The 17,175-nt window shown below is 34.4% G+C and overlaps 2 protein-coding genes across 2 annotated transcripts; both read right to left on the reverse strand.

Moving 5' to 3' along the window:
- Window positions 1-85: 85 nt before the first annotated feature.
- LOC102595080 (uncharacterized) lies at window positions 86-7,758 on the reverse strand. The gene is made up of 4 exons (XM_006362956.2): window positions 7,639-7,758; window positions 7,440-7,539; window positions 773-965; window positions 86-505 (listed from the first exon to the last, which is right to left on the reverse strand). Exons 2-4 carry the CDS (start codon window positions 7,491-7,493, stop codon window positions 375-377), a joined length of 378 nt encoding a protein of 125 aa, XP_006363018.1. The 5' UTR covers window positions 7,494-7,539; window positions 7,639-7,758; the 3' UTR covers window positions 86-374.
- Window positions 7,759-8,901: 1,143 nt separating this feature from the next.
- On the reverse strand, window positions 8,902-12,743 carry LOC102595407 (uncharacterized CRM domain-containing protein At3g25440, chloroplastic). The gene is made up of 4 exons (XM_006362957.2): window positions 12,442-12,743; window positions 11,987-12,245; window positions 10,792-11,193; window positions 8,902-10,277 (listed from the first exon to the last, which is right to left on the reverse strand). The coding sequence occupies exons 1-4, from the start codon at window positions 12,513-12,515 to the stop codon at window positions 9,300-9,302; spliced, it is 1,713 nt and encodes a 570-aa protein (XP_006363019.1). The 5' UTR covers window positions 12,516-12,743; the 3' UTR covers window positions 8,902-9,299.
- Between the last annotated feature and the right edge of the window lie 4,432 nt (window positions 12,744-17,175).

Below are 17,175 nucleotides of genomic sequence, written 5' to 3' on the forward strand. Positions count from 1 at the left end.
AGAACTGTTTGGCATAAGGTGGACACCAGATTTTAGGATTCAGTCTCACTCCAAAATAAGCAAATTTATATAACATCATCCAATCTGCAGCAAAGTATTGGAGTGGCAATTTTTTTCAATATGAATAGTGCAGGTTGAGATTTACATAAGTGTATCTCTTTGCTTCATTTAAGTATATATTTATCACAACTAATTTAGAACAAAGGCAGACTACAAAACTATGTATAAGAAATGCTTGGACAGGGGAGAGAGTTCTCCAAAGAAGAACCAACCAAAAAGAAAAAGCGAAAAATTATACGTAGGCAAGTGATTTTCCTACTCCCTGTCCTCTTAAGATACAACTTAAACATACATACACAAGGGCAATATCAGTGTCAAGGTTCCAGCTTCAGCGAAACCACTCTAGACTGCCTGTTACGCTTGGCCACCTTGGTAAATACTATAGAGAGACATGACGGTGCCCACCAAGGTTGGCGAACTTTTTGCTCTCCCTTCAAGCAAGCCACTACATGAAATGAGTTGAATCAATGAAAGTGTACTAAAGTATAGCAAAAAATACATTAACATTATAGTCATCCTTTAAAGCAACAGAAGATTCACTGATGTTTTGTTTATCAATGGTTACTGTTAAACAGCACTCCGAGTCTGCAACAGCCTCAAAGTCTTTTTGATTAACTAAGTCATGCTTGAGACAGTGGAAAAGCACAGGACAGATAACAGATAAAATTAATAAAGAGATAGAGAGATGGAAGGGGTAGGGGACTAGATGCACCTTTTATCCTCCTGAGCTCCTTGCACAGTGTTATGAAGTCTCCCCATTTCATGTGACACCTTCTTATAAACCTTAGTATCTGTTCAGTCGTGAACATAGACATACCCTCCAAGTACTCCCCATTAACACCATTCTCTTTGAAAATTTGACGATAGCCACCGAGATTTATTTCTTCCAACCATAGACCAACATCCTGCCAGCAAAATTAGCAACATAAATCAGGCATTGAACAAGATACATTTCCTTCTCGTGTTTTTTATTTCGTTGAACAAGATACACATCTCCTTTCTGTGTAGCATGTCATTGCCATCCCCAAACCACTGAAAAGAGCTGGGAAAGAACTCTACTGTTTTTAATTTATAATTTTATTTGGGGGTGGATTAGGCGCAAGGAAGATCTTCATCAACTGGATGAGTGTGGATTAAAGCCCCAGGAAAGCAATTGTGAAGTGAATATCTGGCTCCATGTCTGATGAAGTAGTGGATAAAAAAAACCTAAATGTCAATACATGAAAGAGGACAAAAGAAAGCGTGCAAATCTTGCAATAGGAATAAAACACTTCTTTTCATGTACTTGGGGTCCTTTGGTAGCTGGTTAGAAGTATGCAGATATTAGTAATACATTGATTAGTTATGAGGAAATCAATATATTATTTTATGCAGGGTTTAGTTTTTCATGTTTTAGTAAAATATATAGATTCCTTCATAACTTATACATGCGGATTTCTAAATAACAAACCAAACATGGTATTACTTATGCGGGATTTAGTACATGGATAACTTAGCTCCTAACCAGCTACCAAATGACCCCTAATCACACCAGCTTAAAGCATACTCGGTGTAGCTTGTGCTAAAAATGATTTGAAAAACGAGGAGAGTATCTACTCAAATAGTCACTTAGTCAGTTTCAATTCTCAAGAAGATAATTAATCAGACACTTCTAGGAATTGATGCTAGCCTACACATGTGCTTCCTCTTCAAAGAAGCATGAATTACTACGGATCTCTTTAGATATTCATTGATGCTAACCCCTTAATCAAATGAGTGATCACTTCCATTGTAACACAATCTGCTCATTAGACATTGTGGAGATTGTATATGTACACACACATTCAAGGATTTCAAAGTAAATTCATGGAATTCAAGCCAGATTCTATCATGCGTCTGTCCTCTTTGAAGAATGATAAACTCCTATAAACCTATCCAGGTTTCTTTCATACCTGAATTCGATCATATGATTTTTTTGTCACTACTTAAAAGGTAAATAAGGGCTTCTGCATTGCAATCACCTGCAAGGTATATATGAGAAACTTGATACCTGTAGGCTGTAGGTCAAAACAAGCTTGAAACTTTGGCAATCGCATTGTCAGGTATAGAACCACCTTCGAGAATGGCAAACTCCTATCTACCTCTTTAGGCTTCCACAAATCACAAGACTTCATGTCAATGCTTAAGAGGTAAATCACGATGTCTACCTCACCCCTTTAATTACAAGGTATATTTATAAACATTATACCTCCCCTCAGAAGAATGACTAACTCCTAAGTCCTAGCTACATTTCTTTAGCCTTCGGGGGCATAAATCTGATTGTATGACTTCCATGCCATGACCTGAGAGGTAAATAACGACACCTAAAGTTCATTTCACCCAGTATAATTCACATTTCTTATGAAGCTTTACACCAAAAGACTTGCCATTTTGGAAGTCATGACATACATTATACTCCCTCTATCCAATATTAACTGACCTTGGGATAATTTATGATTGCAATTTAGATGGTTATCCTCAGCTCTTGATCATCAGAGCTTAACTATTACTCTATCCATCCCAATTAATACGGCAATCTTTCTATTTCAGGACATCCAAATACATTCAACAATTCTACTAAAATTCCTTCATCTAAATTTAGGACTATCATCTACTTTTGTCGGAATTATTAAGGTAAGAGCTCAGATTTCATTATATTTCAAAAGTACAGACAAATTAATATTTTGAAAAAATGGAACAATTTTTAGAATTAGTTTTCATTTTAGGAAAGGGGAAACAAATTGGAACAATCCAACATAGAAAGAACGGTTAACTTGAGATACAAAAGTAAAATTATATCATACAATTCTCATAGTTCTCAAAAAAAAAATGTTAGTTCATTTAACTGTTCAAATTAATTTTTTATATGTTATTTTCTCAACTAACTTTTCGACAACTATGTCAATATTTTCTTCTACTGCTTCTAATACAACGTACGAGTCAAATTGACCTTTTGAATTTCTTTCATAGTCTTATGGTGTAACATAAAGTAGGATGGAAGGAGTATCTTTATTGTTTGAAAAATACTATAGAACTAGTCAATTTAACCACTAGAATCAACTAAAACCCTTTATAGTTGGCTGGAATGAGTGCACAAACAAAAAAGAAAGTGCTACAATTTCCAGAGGCGAGTGCTATACACACTCCACTTTTAGCTCTATATGCTCTCCATTTTCTCACTAAGAAATGAAGATAATCCATTAAATGCCTTAAATCTCATTTAAAATCTAATGGCCATATTTACAAGTATCTCCAAAAGCAAAATCTTAAAATTTATTTTATATGTTAAAAGGCTAGAATTTTCTCTAGTTATGATACTCAAATATGACTTTCACAATTCAAATTCAGAGACGTGTGGTTCAGCAAATCACTTTTCGAGGTACCAACCTTAGAGGGAAAGTTGGCCGTTAAAGTAGCTCTTGTTAGTACAGAAAGAAAAAATCATCACCATGTTCATGTACTAATGCCTCCACCATCTAAAAGGGCAAAGTCCTCAACTTTTGCAGATGGCTAATAGTTGAGGCCCAGAGTCCAAGTAATACTTTCAAGTTTAAATTCCATCTTATAACACATATTAGTTTCTTTTCACATATAGATATTTTAAATGTGAAAACCGATTCACAAAGTAGACTGAGGCATGTATGTAATTTTTCAGTAACTCATGGTTGACCTTACAAAGAATACAAGTATATGGACTAAAAGTGGAAGGTGCATTTAATTTTTAATATTTCAATATGCTATAAAACTAGGGAGAAACTGGAAGAATATTACAACTCAATTATAATGAAAAAGATGATAAAATTGTGTCGAAATGAAAGACAGCAGTTATATTATATTGCTTTGGCTGGAAAAGATGTACAGGATATTCCTTTATGATGACATCTCAGTCACTACAGCTGAGCTATTCAAGAAAGATAGTAGAATTAACAGATCGACTTTTAGCAAAAGAGCATCACAAAGCATCTTACATGCTATCCCCAAACTCTAGACTATTTTTACCGGAAAAGATAGAAGTACCATTAAAGCGACCTTATATGTTGAAGTCCAATGAGCTATTTCTTTAGAAGTACAAAGCATAACTTTGTAAATCATCCCCAAGAAAAGATCCAAAGAGAACTATTTTTTCCAATCAACAAGTCACGACTATCTTCTATTTCATAAGACCATTACCAAGCCCTGCTCATTTGCTATCTTAAAGCTCACACAACCCAAAATGACTACATATTCTTGTGTGCATCTCAATGTATTCCATATCTACTGAAGACTAAAGAAGGATTAATATGTAGCAAAGATTGGGCAGGTTTACATCTCTTGCCGTATCTTAGCCAGGCAGCTAACCAGTATCTACAAGATGATAGCATTCTTGATGATCAGAATAAAAACTTTCTGGTGTATATTAGCCAGGAAGCTAACCAGCATCTATACAAGATAGCATTCTTGATGATCACAATCACACATGTAAAGTCATTCTAACTTGCTGAACTGTCCTCCACCTCCTCCTAGGGGTCCTAGTGTAATCTTCTAATTTACACGAGATACTACATATACTACTATGAAGTAAAGACCCAAAAGTATTGTCTATCCTCCTGTTCATTCTATCATTAGACATCTAGAGAAAGACTCGAAATTGAAAAAAATCAGTAAAACTATCCAGCTAAGTAATCTTCATCACTTAAACTGATTATTCTATGCATTTTTTAAGATAAGAAGTCCATGCACATTAGTAGATGGGCTTTTATGTCATGAAATAGTGGGCAACAACGATACTACATGTGCTTGTTTTATTAAGGATGTAATTGATAAACTAGCTCCTACTGAGGTATATAGGATGTAGCCACCTGAGAAGTAAGTGCTTTTCAAAAATATGAAAGAAATACCAACTGAGTCCAATGGAACCTATAGTTTGAAACTCCGTGCGGTATTTGTGCAACTGTCAGATGAACTTCTTAGTTCTTAGTAATCGTGATGCAGAAGGCAACGGAATCTGATAACAAGAAGATTGTTTTTCTGATGAGTTAGTAACAAGAAATTTGTTATCATAGTAACGAACCATATAAACACAATATCTGAATGTAGACATTACAATTGCACTCGACCACTTGTCATGTTTTGAAAACAATTAGCGATCCCCTCATTAGGTACACTTTCATACTTCATTCTCTATATGATAAACTGGACAATCATTCAAAAAATCATCACCAGCTGCTTCACAAGTCATTTTTAATAAACTTCCTAGAAGAAAAAGCTCTGTTGTTGCAGTAGCAACATGTAAATCAAACTTAACAAGCAAATAAACAAGTATGCATATTTGTTTCAACCAATGTCTTGAAAGATCTAAAAGTTAGAAAAGGAATTATCCACTTCTCGCACATAATCAATATAGTTGTTAATCTCAAAACTGAGATCTTCAAGCTTCGAAAATTTCATGATCTAGTTATTATCATAATTAGCAAAAGAATAATTGGGGCTCAACTAGCCATACCAAGAAGCACATTAACATTCACTTCATTAAAAGCGTTGTTGAGCTCTAAGAATTCCAAATCAATAACAACATAAAAAACTTTTACACACAAATGATGAGGATATGTAACACTTGAGCTCTTATGCTTTAAATTCCAAGACCATACTTCTCATCCATTTCTGAGATCACAATTCCAAGCTTACAAAATGAGAGAATTCCATTTAGAATCCCTCTCGATTGCAATTGCCTCTTTGTGAAATCAACAAGCTTCACAACACTAACAATATCTTGGTTTTTTTTAAGCATATTAAAATAATATGTAATTTTCAACATCAAATATACAAATTCATATAATCTTATTTTTCTACTAGACCTTTTGTCATTACTTTCTCATGATAGATTGAACCCTTGTTGCAAGAATTCCAAGTACATGACAATAAAGAAAGAAAGTTACGCATTGTCTTAAAATGAGATCCCTGGTGATATCACCTGGTCTTTGAAGTTCAAGTTCTTGACCCATATAAACTTCACCAAGCACTAGTAATTCCATTAGTTTTTTGCTTGATCATCTCCTTACGCTTAATAGAACCTCCAGCAATATTCAAGACTTTAGCAAGATTTTAAAAATGTTATCCATATTAGAATGTTTCTTGGCAACAACTACAAGAGTTAATTGCAATAAATGAGCAAAGCAATATGCCAAATGAGTACCTTTCAGAATCAGCACTGGAAGAGTTTCAGTGAAGTTCATCAAAATGATTTTACAAGCAAATTTTTTATGATTGGTAAAAGATAATGCATGAAATGTTCAGCACCCAGAAGGTGTTGTGAGGAATTTACAAAAGGTGGCAACTTTGCGTATTGTGTATTGAGCTCAAAAATTCTATTATGGCCTCTATAATTGCCATGTTACACCAAAAAAACAATTGGGATAAACATTTGTACTTGGTATTGACTACAGATTCTATTCTGTTTTCAGAAATCCTTGTGTTCCTTTCCTTCCAAATGGTCCACCATACTGCTGAAGGAAGATAAAGAATTGGTGATGACTTTTTGAATAATTGTTTAGTTTGTTATAAAGAGGATGAAGTATTTAAGATTGTACATAATAATGTGATCATTGGTTGTTTTCAAAACATGACAAGTTATCAAGTGCAATTGCAATTGTAATCTTTATATTTATATATTCTGTTTAAGTGGTTCGTTGCATTTTTAAAAAGCTGCAATATGTACTATATGGGATATCTAACTCCGCATATCTTACTTCAAATTTTCCACAACTCACAAATTTTAAGAATCCAGAGCAAAATTACACGAAACGTGTAAACCCAAGATTTTATAAAACAAATTCCAACAAATAGAGATGCCAATAAGCCATGGTCATATAAATGGACTCACTAAGAGAGTCCTATAGTGAACAACCTATATTTTTATTTTTTTATTTTTATGATTATAGTGACCGGACCAGCTTTTGCGCACCTCAACTATTCCATGAGATACTTGTCACCTCCCACCAGCAACAAGTACCAACTAACTCTATTTACTAAGGTTATGACAGATGAGCTAATGTTTTTAGTGAACAACCTATATACTTGCTTTCCAAATCAATAAGTGTTCTTTTTGATAATCATGGTGTACGGACAGCATACACATTAGCAGAATTTATCATATGCCTACAAAGTTCGACAGCAAGGTCAAAAATTGATAAACAGTGCATTTCTTTCAACTGCTGACACCTACCTCATCAGCATATTATCAAGAAAACTCATCAATATACACAAATCAAATAACATTCAACATCCAATAATCAAGAAAACCCTCATTACAAAATCATGGCCTCAAAGCTACTCCCAAGATCTGGAATACTAATGAATCAAAAATTAAGAAAGAAACCCCATACCTCAACAGTCCAAATAAAGAAATCCAGAGGCTCTGGTGGCCTTTCTTTGCTCATAGAGTCAAATAGCAATTCCCAACCCAAAAAAGGGGAGTAAAAGAAGCTGAAGAGAAAATCAAGATTAGATCAAAAAGATATTTTTTTTCCATTCACTATAGTAATTAACTACCAAACAAACACCCCCACACTGATAAAAACATACCTAATCAACCACCTGTTTTGTTTTTCTTTTCCACTGTGCAAATTGGGAATTTTTTGGCTTTCTATGTTTGTTGCAGAGAGAATTGAGTGTGTGTGAGAGAGAAAAAGGAAAAGTGTATATTGTGTTGAGAGTGATTTTATTGGTTTCCCTTTTCTTGAAAGTGTAGTGTCAGCTGTGCTTTTTGGTAACCACGTAGGCCCTACATATAGGCCCCGTTGACCATTATTAGCATTTGCTGAATTATATGTGTGTTTATTTATGTTTAATACTCCCTCCATTTCAAAAAGATTGATCTGGTTTGACTTGGCACGAAGTTTAAGAAATTAAAGAAGACTTTTGAATTTTGTGGTCCTAAATTAAAGTTATGTCAAATGTACAAAATTGCCCTTAATCTTGTGGTCTTAAACATGCCACGTGGAAAGCAAAAAGTACAATGTTACCAAAAAAGGAAAGAGGTTATTTTTTTGAAACTGACTAAAAAGGAAAGGAGGTCATTCTTTGTGAAACGGAGGGAGTAATAATTTCCCTTTTTGAGGGGTCATTTGGTAATTGGTTAGATTTAATGAGATATTAGTAATGTATGAATTAGTTATGAGTAAATTTTAATTTTTATGAAAAATTGTCATATTTATTCTTGTACTCTCACAAAATAAGTTATATTTGACATTTTAACCCAATTTTAAGATTATATTTGTCCTTTTACCGTCCAAAAGAGTTATGTTACTCATAAGCCGTTGAAATGAGGCGGGGTGGGGCGGATTGAGCTTAACTTGCAAAAATTTTAATTTGTCTCGCATAATAATTTTTTTCATTTTCAACCCGTCCTGCATGAACCCGCGCCGCATAATTTTTTATAGTTTGATATTGAAAATAAAATTCATTTTAAAAAAAGTTATATTAATTTAATAAATAATGACTTAAAATTTTATTTTTTGGAGGTCAATTGAAAAAGTGTAAGAAATTGTATTATTTTTATTGAATCATTTTTATTTACTATCTTAAATATTTTAGTAGCTTTAAAGAAATTATCTTAATAAATATGTTCTATCACTCTTATAACATGTAAAAAATTAAAATTAAAATTAAGTTTGAACCATTAAGTGATTTGTATACTATAGTTCAAATTAAACTTTTTAAAATTGTTATATTTTCTATATATATATAGCTGTACAAAATTGATGGCATTATAATACGTTTTAAAAAGCTATTTTTCATAGTAGAAAATTAATAATATAAGTAAGCATGAAAAAAATCATTATAAACTAATTGAAGACCCGACTCACGAGTCAATTTGAATATATTATGGAAACAACAATTTGGTTCACTGTTAATATACAAGCGTTACCACAGTAGATTCATCGATGTACTACTCTTTCTGCAGCACAATTGCTTTGACAAACATTATGAGAAGGGAATTGTTACCTAAAACAATGTGGATACAAGAAAACTACAAATAAAGAAATTTAGGTGCACAAAAGCAGCAGACACGAAGAAATAGCTAGCTTGATTCCCTGCCCATGTGAAGAAAGCATTCAACTAGAAACCACAAACTTCCATAACCACTAAACTTGATAGTCAATACTTTTCTTCCTGATCAGTTTGCATAGATCAAGTACCATAAATAACACCAGCCTCAATGTCTGTATCCCTTGGCATCCTGGTCAATCGCTGTCCCAAGTTTCATCCATGTCTTTTGAGCTTTTCACCTTTCTCTTGCTCTCGTGGGTATCCTCATTTTTCTTCATTTGCCCTTGACCACTGGTCCTAAAGCTATTACCAACCCCTCTTGATGCCCTCGAACCAGGTGCATCATCTACATCTGATTCCCATGTTGCAATCTTATCATAATCCTCCCCCTCATCACTACTACTTCTATACTCACTTGGTTGGGTTGAGTTCTGCCCACCCTCATCGTCTGAAGCCCACATGGCTTCCTCAAGGTCACTTAACCTATCTGAAGCCATCGTTCCCTTCAAATAAGGATCAAAATTTCTTCTTGAACCTTCCTCATTCATAGGTCTATTGCTCTTACCTTTCTGCCATTTCTCTGTTTTATACTTTGGATGCCTGAAAGGAGCATTGTACGTGTGGGTACGTCGACCATCATCATCATCCAATTCACTGTCATCTTCAGATGCATCATCTTGTTCATCGTCATCACCCATCTTCCTTCCATACGTCTTACTCCTGCCACTTGACCTTCCTCCTGTCTCATCATCTGATTCATCACTTCCAAATCTTCTGAATCGACCACCTATATCTTCTTTGTTCCAATATCTAATCCTCCCCGATTCTTCTTTTTCTGCTTCTTCCTCAGCTGCCCATTCGTCATCAGCTGCCTTTTCTATCTGAGCAATGAAATCATCAAGCTCCTCCTGGTCACTGTCTTCAGCTGTTGAATGTTTTTCGTCTACACTACTGCTGTGACTCAACTTAGTACCATAATCCTCCTGAAAAACATATGGGCTTCCTTCTTTCTTATCAATGGCATTGAAGAATGTGGATGCTACTCGCTGGATGCTGGCTCTGGCAGCTGGATCATCAGGATTTACTCCCTTCCTCCGAAGCTCTTGTTCTATTTTCTTTATGTTTAATTTCTGTGAATCTAGTGCTTGTTCGAATCGGGCTTTAAATAATGCCTACAAACCAAGAATAACATTGTCAAACAGAAGGTGTGTGCTCATCAACCAAACATGTTCAAATTCTCAGTCCTAGGCAAGTTGCAGAAAATCCAGCTCATTACATACAATACGTATTGGAAGAGTTCACGATTCACATGGATCAACAAATTTTCAATACTACGTCCCAAAAGCAGATGGATCAACAAATTTTCAATAGATGAGACATTGTACATGATCAACCCATTGTACTACTTTCACATGCAAGAGAATTGAACTTCGGTTAAACTGAATACAACAGATGGACCTGGAGTACATGTCAAATATTGATGCTTAAGATACATAGCTCCCTGAAGTTTTACATCATACGTGCATGAAACACAGATAGAACTGAGGTTCCCTCGAGCAAATACAAAATTAAGGAGTTAAAAGAAACATATACCAATTCATCAACACAACTTACTAGAAGGCCCATACATAAGTAATGGATTGACACACAATGGGCAAGGAAAATAAAAGGAGATTTGTAGCTCACCTTCCTTTTCGTAAGTGTGTTGACAGGTATCAAATTCTTTGGCTGCCGGTAGTTTCTGCCACGAAACATAATAATCGTTTTCACATTATGTATGTTAATCACTATTCCACCACTTAGTCGAGCTAGCATAGAAGACATCTCCTTAATTTTTTCCTTGGGGAAGTTATCACAACAAACTTGCACAGTCTCATGAAACTTCCAGTGGAGGTGCATATTTTGGACAACTCCTCCAAAGACTCCACGGACACCAACAGGGACATAATTTTTATTCCTGAAACCAATCTTCTTATACGCTTGCAGTTGCTCAGGAGTCAAAAGCTCAGGATCATGCCGCGGAGATGGTAAATCTGGGAGCTCATATTTTTTCAACTTCTGAAGTAGCAAGGCCACTTTTTTCTTTGCCTACACTAGTGAAGGAAGTGAGAAAGTTGAGTTGGATTAATAAGGTTTCGTTGAGTAGATATACACAAGACCGCAACAAACTAAAGTTTGACAAATGAAACAATATGTGAAAAAACAAAACACTCAAAATACGATAACAGAAGCAAGATGGCACACTTTGCTGCATTATTTAGAACAGCCAAAACAAATGGTTGTGCACCAATCGCTAACCATATAGACATAAGAAACAGAATATGAGTCTGACTTTTGAACATACTGATTGATGGAACGGTAACAAGTTGAAACACTGCATGGTAGAAAGGCACGCAGAGAAAAAGTTTTTAAAATGTTTGGTAAGTACCAACAAACACATAAGATCATTTCAAGTGGACTTTGGAAGTCTGTTCAACTTGATATCTTTAAGAGTTTAACCAACTGACTCTTATTGTGCTAGTCTAATTATACGTATGCACCACTAGATGAATCCACAAGAGAAATTTTCGCTCAGCATCATCGCCACGAGCTTCAGTAATTACAAACACACAAGCAGCAAAGCATAATTTGCTAAGAAGCAAAATGGCACATTTATGGCAAAACTTCAGCACACATGAAGAATTTCACCAATATACTTCAAAGAAAAATGATTCTTTCTTTATGATTATCATAGCTAGATAGGAAAAGTATTTTGTATGCACGAAAAAGGGAAGAAAAAAGAATGCAATTCTTTCTAACGAGCAAAAAGGGAGGACGGGAAACAGTAAAATCTGAGATGATTGCATTTGGGTGTAAATAATTTAGGAACAATTGAACCTACTCTTCTGAGATTATAAATTAATCGTTCTTCATCAGTCATGAGCTTCAACTTTAACTTCTTTGACCTTCGAATCTCTCTTAGGGTTTTGCTGGACTCATTTTGCATTCTAGCTGCCACTCTGCTCCTCATGCTTTTCCCTGACATCCACCGCACTCCAACATTGCAAATAGGAACTTTTACGTGTTTGACCGGAGAACTCACCATATTCCCACTGCTAGACATTATGTTCACCGAATCGTATCTCCTCGGAATCTCATGCCTGCGTTGTTCAATGTACACACTGTATCAAATAAGTGAAAATATAGTGCTTAATTTGTGGATTTGAGTAGTCAGTTAGCTGGATAGTAATATTTTTTCTTTCAAAAAACAGATAAAAAGGTCCATTAGAATGATTTACTCTAAACAAACTTAGAACGAGAAAACAAAAGAGAGAGAGAGAGAGAGATGGAATATACTGTAAGGAACATTGAGAAAATAGAGATGTTAGGGTTCTGAGAGAGCGCCGTTGAGTATATCTAGAAACGAACATGACGACGGCAATGGAGAAATCAATCACTGAGTGATGGATATCCGCCTTCTGAGAGTTTATCGAGGTTTGCCGGAGAAGAAAGACTCTTTGGATTTTGGGATACTGAGTGCGGGGATTAGTTCGGCGTGGTGGCGTTCAGAGGGTTCACCGGCTAGTGGTGGCTGGCGAGAGAGAAAACCAGGGGAGGCAGAAGAAATGGGCTATTCAGATTGGGTTAATTGTGGAATTGGTTTGGGAATTTGAAATTGGGCCACATTTGTAGACAAGAACCCAAGTAAAATTGGGTCGAGATTGAATAAGGTGGTTGTTTGATGGGAAATCGTCAAAAATGACTATAGTTTTGGCTTAATTAAAAATCGGTAGTTATCATTTTCTTAATTACAAATTATATCTACATGTTAGGGGAGGAGATAGACGAGCGAATTTTGGGAGAGAGATTGAATACATGTTGTATCAGGTTGTATCATGAATACAATTGATACAACTGATTTGTAATACATGTTGTATTCGTTATAGTCTGAATACAATTGATGTAGAATACAAATACAGTTGATACAAATACAATTATAATATGTTGTATGCAATTGATACAATTGGTTTGTATTATATATCAAATATAATTGTATCAATTGTATTGACGAACACAATTTGTGTGGAGGACTACAAATGCAAGAATACAAATTTCATAATGCTTTTGATACATAATGTGTATACATTTGATACATAATACAAAATACATTTGATATGGAATACAAATACATTTGATACATAAAACAAAATACAATATCATATTTATGTGAAATGTTTTTTGGGCTAGAGAGAGAGGAGTGAAAGGCAGAGAGAGAGAGAGAGACGGTGAGAGAGAGAGAGGGAGAGAGGGAAAAAATTGCTACAAAACCCTACATATAGCTACAAATTGTATTTTTTTAGTGATTTATATATCGTAAATACACATCACATGTTTGCCTTGTTGTGTAATTTTTTCTTGTTTGATTAATAAAATGATGTATCTGCATTAACTGATAAGTAATCGAGTAAATGATAACACTACGTAAGATATCATTCTTTAAATTAATTACAAGCAAAATAATAAAATTACGTGAGAATATGAATAAATAAAATACTTATTTAATTAACGCGTGTATCGTATATATTATACATAAAAAGTTTATGATAATCCATAACAAATATTCACGAAGATGCTTTATAAAGTGTCAAGATAATAATAATAATAATAATAATAATGAAGGCATGATTATTCAAATAACAAAAATAACAAATACATAGGTAAAAAAAAATTGATTTCAAAATAGTAATTAACCAAATAGCTACATGGGTAGGGTATATCTTATAAGGAGGCAAAAATTGGGTGTTAACAGGCATCAGATGGCGGAGAAAGATGTCCATTCAGAGACATATCTATATATACGAAGCAGATATTTTTAATTTTCTAATCTTTTAGGTACATTTTTTACTTAGCTTTTGAAGATGAATGTGTGTTTCGTAGAGGATGATGTAACGATATTTGTGGTTGTCTTTTATTTATTGCTTTCTTTCCCTTTTTGATCATTTCCATAGATTCATAATTTATTATCTCTTTATGACTTGCTAGGAATTAGAATGAGAGTTTTGTAAAAATAAATGAGTTGGAAAAGAAGCATGAGAGGGGAAGGGTAAAAAAAGCTATTTTTCTTGCATATAAAAGTGTTATAAAATAATAATGAAGAGATGGAGAAAATTGTAGAAATTCTTATTTTCAATAATATAATAAAGGTAAGAGAGTCTCTTATTTATAGGAAGATAAAAGCCTTGTTCCACAAGAAAAAAGTGCCAACTTTAAGAAAAGAATTCAAGCTATACCTGTAGGGTGCAGAAATTGAGCAACACCAACACAATTCTTTTGGAATTTGTTAGTCTAAAGCAAACTAGTTTGAATATTTTTTGGCAAATGAAATACTGATTGTTGATTACCTTAGTTTTAACCTATACAAAATCTTGAATAGAATGAATATCTCATTTGTTTCCTCTAAGCACTTCCCATATGCAAATTAAGTGGACGTTTGGTCATGAAAATCAAATATTAGTTATTTTATTTGAAATTTTAAAGTCGAAGTTAGAGTTGTGTTTCACCATACTTTTTGCGAAGAATATTTTGAATTTGAATATATTTTTTCTAAATATGATTTAAATCCCTCTCAATTTCTAAAAACTAGCAAAATCACTCAATTTGACTAACTTACATGAAATATACAAACAAATAGTAGTATACTAAGTGGGAAGAATTTTAGGCAATAGTTAGATTACAATTTTACCCCTATATTAAATTTAACTGTTATAAATTATTTAATAAATTAAATATTAAATAGCAAATTATCATATTAGTACATGAATCAACCACCATAAAAATCTCTTCTTTTTTTTTTTAATCAAAGATGGGCTCTAAGGCCCTATTATTAAAAATTAACAACTATTTACAAGGGTCTGGTCCAAAAGTGACACAACCCATAATAAAGAAGAAAACAAACAAAATTAAGCTAAAAAATTAAAAATTTAAAAAATAAGGAAAGTGCAGATGGATATCACTGATGGAATTGAAGGGACAAAGCTTGGATGAAGATTTCAGACAAGCTCAAATGCTGCCATCCACCTTCGATATAGAGGCCAGCCTACCAAGATGAACTTTGTGTACTCATAGATCGAAGTAGCGATCGAGTTTGGGGTTCATCTCCTCGGGCAATTAGGGGCCTTTGGTTTGAAGCTGCAGATGAAGCTCCACCTGTGAGATCTGTTCATCTGGGGGTTTGAGAGATGTATTTGCCTCTTCTATAGCCAATAAGTGCTACCATTGATTAGAAATCCCACCAAGATTGCATGTCTACTTGGTGACCCCGATCAAAATTTGAAAATGACGCTTGTAGCTGACCCGCAGTCGACTTGCTGATACCAGGTAAACTTTTAATAGTAGAAATTATTTCAATCTTAATATCTATACTTCATTGGACTGAATTCCACAGTTGGAATTAATACCACCAATAAAAGTTTAGATATTGCCATCAAAAATAAAAAATAAAAAATTCCACATTGTTTCAATCAGTGATATAAGTAATCTGAATCAAGCTAAGCTTATAGATAATTAACTATTTGAAAGTTTAAAGTCCTGATTTAGTACCATATGAACACCTCAAAGCTCTCACCAGGTGCAAGTACTGTCAACCAAACGAAATTGCTTCAGACTTAAAACATTCCCAATAATTTTAACATCTATAGCTTCACTTATGATTCAGATAGTAACATTGTAAGAATAGTCCTAAAAAATCAGTCTCCTATTGAGCAGTACTGTTGATATGTTTTGTCCTAATGTAAGGGGTGTTTCCTTTGTCCATCATGATGATTTTCCTTCCTTCACTAGGGACATCTTGATCTGAATTAAATTCATATGTACCTGCAAAATTGAAAACCAAGTTAGCAAAAAAAATCAGCAAAAGTATTTCCCTCCCTTAAGGAGTGTTGTACTCTTACTGAAATGAGATCTCTTATTCTGTGAATTGAGCCAACCTCAATACTCACACTCCAAGGAATTTTCCAGACTCCATTAATGATGTTAACCATTGCCAAAGAATCAGTCTCAATAATAATGTTAGAGTAATGATTCTCTAAACAATATTGTAAACCTTCACTTATAGCCTTAGCTTCAGCCACTAAAGTTGTGGAATCAATAATTTTCATCCCCTTAGCCCCCAAAAACCTGCCTTCATGATTTCTTAAGCAAAAAGCAGAAGCACTGAGACCTGGGTTTCCTCTAGAGGCACCATCAGTGTTACATTTCAGCCAACCTATAGGAGGAGGAATCCATTTAACAATTTTAAAATGAACCACAGGTCTGAACCTTTCCAGAAGAGCTACCATATGAGGCCAAGTATTAGGGATATGATCATAGTGAAAATGAAACCTAATAAACTTGTGGATAGTAGCATTGATATCCCAAATCGCCTTGTTTCTAATATAGACCCCTCCATGTAAGATAGTATTCCTCCTCTTCCATAGAAACCACAGAATAATGTTAGGAACTGCTTGAAAAACCATTCTCAGCCTAGTATTACCTTGTGCAACCCACCACTTTTTCATGGTATATTTAACTTGAATCCAAGGACCTAGTATACCAGCAGCCCTTGCATAATGATCCCAAATATAAGTTGCCACTTCACCTGAAAGAAAAAGATGTTCAATAGTTTCTCTTACAGGAACCCTGCAACACTGACATAAGGGAGAAATGTTAGGATTCCATGAAGAAATGATATCAGCAACGGGAACTCTGTAAGTCCATACCCTCCAACCAAAGAAAGAAATTTTGAAAGGTAGCCCCTTCACCCAAATTCTCTTAAAGTCTTCAGAAACTTCATCCTTACTTCTAAGAATCTCCCATGCAGACTTTACAGTGAACTTGCCAGTACTAGATTTTATCCACCAAGGTTTATCCATTTGATTTGATTGTCTTACCCTGCCCATACTTTGTCTCACATGATCCACAATATGACTAGGTAAATACTCTTGCATACTATTATAATCCCATCCAGAATCCTTCAAAAAAACCTCAATATCATCCAAAGAATGACAACCGTGCACTTCTGTCGGATGTAGAAACAAAGGACCAAGACTAGTC

This window comes from Solanum tuberosum, unplaced genomic scaffold (assembly GCF_000226075.1).
Source record: "Solanum tuberosum cultivar DM 1-3 516 R44 unplaced genomic scaffold, SolTub_3.0 scf00413, whole genome shotgun sequence".
Classification (NCBI taxonomy): Eukaryota; Viridiplantae; Streptophyta; class Magnoliopsida; order Solanales; family Solanaceae; genus Solanum; species Solanum tuberosum.

Excerpts from the sequence above, each read along its gene's own strand:
- LOC102595080 (XM_006362956.2), bottom strand. The coding sequence starts at position 7,493 with ATGAGCAAAGAAAGGCCACCAGAGCCTCTGGATTTCTTTATTTGGACT. Across the intron at positions 966-7,439 it reads TCTTTATTTGGACTGTTGAG|GATGTTGGTCTATGGTTGGA; the intron begins GTATGGGGTTTC and ends TTTTGCTGGCAG. Across the intron at positions 506-772 it reads GGAGCTCAGGAGGATAAAAG|TGGCTTGCTTGAAGGGAGAG; the intron begins GTGCATCTAGTC and ends CATTTCATGTAG.
- LOC102595407 (XM_006362957.2), bottom strand. The coding sequence starts at position 12,515 with ATGTTCGTTTCTAGATATACTCAACGGCGCTCTCTCAGAACCCTAACA. Across the intron at positions 11,194-11,986 it reads TAATTTATAATCTCAGAAGA|GCAAAGAAAAAAGTGGCCTT; the intron begins GTAGGTTCAATT and ends TCACTAGTGTAG. Across the intron at positions 10,278-10,791 it reads ACACACTTACGAAAAGGAAG|GCATTATTTAAAGCCCGATT; the intron begins GTGAGCTACAAA and ends CTTGGTTTGTAG.